Consider the following 5,556-nt stretch of genomic DNA (forward strand, 5'->3'; position numbering starts at 1 on the left):
GGTGATGGTTAGGTATTCAGACATATAGAAACATTACAAACGAAGGTAAACATATAGAAACAGCCTGTGAAATACATCATTTTTACCCATAACAGTTTTACGTTTAATTTATACAACATATTCCAAACGACACTATATAACCAAAACGACAGTTTCATTCAATTCATTCAACATAGGAAAAATATTGTGACTTGTTTATGTGCGGCGATTGGTTATTGTATCCATAGCTACTCGAGTGATACGTCATAATCGACGTTTGTTACGAAGTGTTTGCATATCTACTTACAGCAGGTTCGATGTTCCGAAGAGATACAACGAGTGTGCTGGTGAAATAGTAAGTTGTATGAAACATTAGTCATACTTATATGTGGCTGCCTAGTTTATTCTCAGAGTGTTCAGCAAAATATAGCATTTGCCAGAATTTGTAGTCTGAATAATATACGATGTATGGAAGGTTGGGGTAAGATGGGACATGTTTTTATTCACTTTTGTCGTTCCATTTGAAAGTAAAAAATAGGTTAACAGAATTATATACCCGTTGTTAAAACGCAATCAGGAATATAGGTTTTAGGTGATACAGTATCCCTCTTTACCCCACAGTAGTATAAGTCAGAATTATGTTTAGCATGCAAGTTTTTTAGGTAAAACATTTTATTCATAGCTTGATTTTACAGTTGTCGTTTACGTCTTTGCTGTTTTAATGAAATTTGACCTTCGTTAACGTATTTGAACACATGAAAAAAATAATTTTCCTAAATTGATCTTTCGAATTCAATGTATTTTTTTGGTTGAGTCAATTTTAGACCAGTATTAAAAAGCCGTTCAGATCTTTTTCAAAACAATAACAGCAATATAAACAATCACCTGCCCGAATAATGGATTCAAACATCGAAGAAGAGGAAGGTAAAGACGATGGTGTTTATGTTTTCAAGGCTCCACCGGTTGTTCCAGTTGATCCAAACGCTAATAGTGACGACACAAACGCTATTATTGGAGCTGTGGTGGCTTGCGTCATCATATCCGTTGTGTTATTCTTCTTATGGAAGGTAATGATATATGAATGAATGAATGAATGTAACTTATTTATCCTCGAAGGATACAATGATAGTCGAGACAGTATAGGGTGTGGAAAGATGGGACACTTTTGACAACCAATATCCAAAAATCCGGATCGTGTTTTCAACAATTAACAACGGTCTATAGGAGTTGTGAGGATACAGTTTTATAATTATTTGAATTTCTTTGTTTACTACTAAACAAGACAAGAAAATAGAATGAAACGGTGTCCCAATTTTCCCACTCCACTATATATACCACACGGTTGGGGTAAGATGTTCCTTTGTTTCAATCTCTATTATCGTTCTATTTTGTAGTAAACAAAGGGTATTAACTTAATTGTATAATCGTAGCCTCGATTCTTGTTTATTGCAAAATCGCGAATAGGAAATATATAAGATACCGCGTATTGATGGTGACATCAGTGTTCCCCCACAAACATGATTGTTATGTCACAGATGATGGAGCGTAAGCAGCGAGAGATGACGAGTCTTCAACGAACACTGGAAGAAACTCTTGATGTTGAAACGCCAGATATTCAACCAAAATCTGTCAAAGCAAAAGTTGCGACTACCTCTGATCCCAAAGATCTTCCTGTGCTACCAAACATGTCGGATACTGTAGAAGAAGAAGATGATCTTCATTTCTCTCTAATGTCCCCGATCCTGAGTTCAACATCCATTCAAAACAAAGAGGAAGCAGGAAGTGGAGATACAGGATACCACAGTGGCTTCTGCAGGTATGAAGGTTTACATAGAAAGTTGTGGGGAGTAGTATTTTGTATCGTCGCCGCTCCCATGCTCATAGTAAAGTTATACATCCAGTGCTGTGTTGAATAATCGACATATAGGCCTCGTGATTTAATTGAATAAATGAAACTAAATTGTTTATCTTCATGCAATGGGGCAAATAGAGCCGCTACAACCAGCGGGATTTTCTATTTCATACACCTCGCGTGCCCGCTTACGAGTTACCATGTATATAAAACTTACGTAGCTTTTTTTATTTTTTAAATGTGTAGCTAAGAATTTGACAACTCATACGAGACCATCGGGTTACAGCAATTGCCATTGACGTGCCCAGGCAATATCTACATTCTACACCCGCAATGGTATATAGCGGCGTCAAGTCTCGAATCAAGTGCACTATCACTGTACAAGGCGCTAAACGAAATATTTGAGTTTAAATAAAGGACAATGACTGACTTAACGTATCCCTCTCCTCAGAATAGAGGGAAACTCTCTGCGTCATAGAAACGTCACAAAGGAGGGATTCGATGATCTTGAACTTGATATTGAGCATCCTTCAGATATCATATCTGCACTCAAGAAAAGTCGGTTAAAGTTGAAACAAGCGACAATTGATCGAAGAAAAAGAGCAAAGAATGCTCTTCAGGTAAATGGTCGCGGATACAAAAAGAGCAAATATTCATTTCAATAGCGCGAACAACTGTATTTAAATTAATATCGCTTAAAAATAAATGCGGACATGCGAGTACCCCCGACACGGGATGATGGATTTGCTCACATTTATCAAGTTTCAGCCACATGGATAAATGATCAAATCAAACGTCACGTCTGTTTAACCACACATTGCAATAACTTTCTCTTCCTGTGCTGGACATGGGAGTGAAACGAAATTTACCTCTCACTTGAACCTCATAATCCTCAAAGTTATAAATAAACAAAATCCAACCATGTTTGTTTGCAGACCTTAGGCGAGTGTCATCAACTTATGGGATCGATACAAAACCAAGTCCACACTGAAGCCACAAAAGAGATAGAAGCGGGAAGAAGTTTAAAGAAAGCGAGAGCAGAAAGAAAAAGGCACAGTATCAAGCATCGCTACAGAAGGCATTGGAATAAAACAAGTCGAGAGATCAGAGAGAAGAAAGATGCTTTTCTATTCATGCAGGTTCGGCTTTTAATATACCTGTATAACGGTTGTTACCACAGTAAAAGTCATCCTTTTGTTTGGACTGTAAAAATGCTTTTTGTTCATGCTCACTGTCGGTTATAACATGACAAAGGTATATAGCCAATACATTCACCTCATACTCTCTGCCAAGTTGCTACGTACAGCCCCAACATTTATGGTAGAAATACTTGCACCACAGGATTGGTTTGATGGGCTTGACATCCACACAAAGCTCCGAGAGATCGCGGAAGATCTCTTCCTTCTCAGATCCCAGCATTCCTCCGACCTTGAACGTGATGAAGATGAGAAAGAAATGGTCAAGGACTCTGTAGCTATGTTACAGTAAGTGTTTCAACGTCAGGAACTTGTAAAAAAATAATGATATGAATGTTATTCAACCTGATAAAAACGATATGAATTTGACTAATTGTTGGTATCGTATATTAATTTGACAAATGGCTATTTTAGAATTATGGCATGCGTTTCAGCAGCAGCGGTTTTTATAGGAGCATCTTGTGTTTGTTAGACACGAAGTTCAACCCACTTTACACCACAGGTCTTGTGAACACGATGTTAGAAGAGCAAAGTCGCTTGTCGTTGAGATGCAAGAAGAAATAAAATTTCGTTTAAAATCCAACAACACAGGCAATATTGGCGGTGACGACGAAAGAAACTTGCACGGTGATGGAAATATTACAGGTGAGCGTTCTTCCGCAAGATATTGGCAGCAATTTCTCCAGACCGTGGCCAATAACGGCTTGTTCTGCCTCTAGGCCAGAGGTTACGAGTAGGACGCATGACGTTGCTACAATTGTAGATGTATTTTGTTCTTGGTCAAGACAATGAACGGCAACTCCACTAATCCAGTAACCCCTTGGTGATTGTCTGAGTTATCAGACATACAGTAAAGAAAACAACCACAAAGTTACCTACGTGGTAACCCATAAGCGGACGCGAGATGTATGAAACAGAACACCCGTGTTATATTAGCCGCCGTTGCCCCGTCACGCGAGAATAATTAGGTTTTTATTCATTCAGGAGAAGAAAGAGGAAAGCAATCAAGATTACGAATCAAGCTACCAAAGCGAACGAATAAGAATTCTGTTGCCCCTGAACAAGGGGTAGGAGACAGGTTGGATGCAAATGATATTGGCATGGAGAAATGTCCGAAATGTTCGTATTATACTTGTAAATGTTCAACTAAATCTATCGCTTCGAACGATAGTCCTCGGTTTCGTGGAATTCCGTCCAAAGAACCGACGGGATCGAAGATATCAGATGTGTCTAATAGATGCCATCATCTCACTTTAAAACTTCTTCCGGTTGAAGGGGAAGTGACGTCATCGGACGAAAGTTTAACCGAGCGTGAAGTAAAGAAAGCGTTATCGCGTGTGGACGCGATTTCTTCTGTTGTGAGCGCGGTAAAGCGAAACGGACAATGGAATATTGTGGTTGTGTCCACCCAGTCACGTGTATCCAATATTCGTTTTAATTGGAGGAGAAGAACTTACGTCATCGGGATGCTAAAAGAAGCGGAAGTTGCGACGTGATGACGCCTTTGGTTACGTCATCATTATGCAACTCTCTCAGGGTGATTTGTTTACCACGTATTTTTATTCTTACGAAATAAAACAAATGTCATTAACTAAACAGTGTTGAGTGTTAGGACAGTAGAACATCATGCCTTGTTAATGGAGGACAATTTGAAGCAGCTAGCGCACCAGCAAGCAACTAACAAACCATACAAACACGAGTTTTTATAAAATGGTATGACGGTGCTTCCCCTCGAGGGAAACTTATTTTTGTATGCAAATCGAACACGAAACATTCACAAACTTCGTTTAATGTTAAGAGTCAGTAGGCTAATCTCAGTTAAACCCTTCATATTGGGAGTAAAAATGCATTTGTGGGTTTCTTTAGAAAACCTCGTATATTATTAACCGACTACCGAGAGCTGATATTATCGTACCGGATCGAATTCCAGTCATTAGAACGCTGCCCTGGATCGGTACGGAAGCCAGTAGGCCTATCCACGTTGGGCCTATCACCTGACTTGACCTTGACATTATACCGTTTAGAATATGTTAAAAATATACTTACAGTTTTTAAGTTCCAAGATGCATCATATTATAGCTGAAGAATCATTTGATGTCGCTTCTCCCAGTCCAATAGTGACAGCAAAAAGTAGGGGGTCCACGAAAGCAGCATAGATGGAAAAATGGTAAAATTGAATCACGCACAAAGTTATTTCGTTCAAGATAGTATATTTAATCATCGCTTGTAGAACGGTTTGTCATCCGGTTTAAGAAGCCTTGGATAATCACGTATATATGATGAACCTAGGAACCAAATAAATAAAGGAGTGCGGCGTAAGATGGATACTGTTAGTACTTAATATCTAATATTTCCTATTCGATTCGTTTATAATTAACAACGCGTTATGACAGTCTTAAGGATGCGGTTATATGATTTTGTTATCATTGCTTGTTTACCAATAAATGAGCCGATAAAGGGAATGAAAATATGATCCAATTTAACGAATTATACTCACGGTTATTTCTTTCTAAGAATATTTGGAACAAA

At 38.5% G+C, this 5,556-nt stretch overlaps 1 protein-coding gene across 1 annotated transcript; it reads left to right on the forward strand.

Moving 5' to 3' along the window:
- Nucleotides 1-67: 67 nt before the first annotated feature.
- Nucleotides 68-4,767, forward strand: LOC149726290 (uncharacterized). The gene is made up of 7 exons (XM_089889930.1): nucleotides 68-1,046; nucleotides 1,515-1,795; nucleotides 2,283-2,451; nucleotides 2,767-2,970; nucleotides 3,173-3,315; nucleotides 3,530-3,672; nucleotides 4,012-4,767. The coding sequence occupies exons 1-7, from the start codon at nucleotides 876-878 to the stop codon at nucleotides 4,521-4,523; spliced, it is 1,623 nt and encodes a 540-aa protein (XP_089746056.1). The 5' UTR covers nucleotides 68-875; the 3' UTR covers nucleotides 4,524-4,767.
- Nucleotides 4,768-5,556: the final 789 nt, after the last annotated feature.

The sequence above is a fragment of the Ciona robusta genome, chromosome 12 (assembly GCF_009617815.1).
Source record: "Ciona robusta chromosome 12, ASM961781v2".
Classification (NCBI taxonomy): domain Eukaryota; kingdom Metazoa; phylum Chordata; class Ascidiacea; order Phlebobranchia; family Cionidae; genus Ciona; species Ciona robusta.

Coding starts and splice junctions, on each gene's coding strand:
- LOC149726290 (XM_089889930.1), top strand. CDS start 876: ATGGATTCAAACATCGAAGAAGAGGAAGGTAAAGACGATGGTGTTTAT. Junction 3,316..3,529: donor GACTCTGTAGCTATGTTACA/GTAAGTGTTTCA, acceptor TTTACACCACAG/GTCTTGTGAACACGATGTTA. Junction 3,673..4,011: donor CGGTGATGGAAATATTACAG/GTGAGCGTTCTT, acceptor TTATTCATTCAG/GAGAAGAAAGAGGAAAGCAA.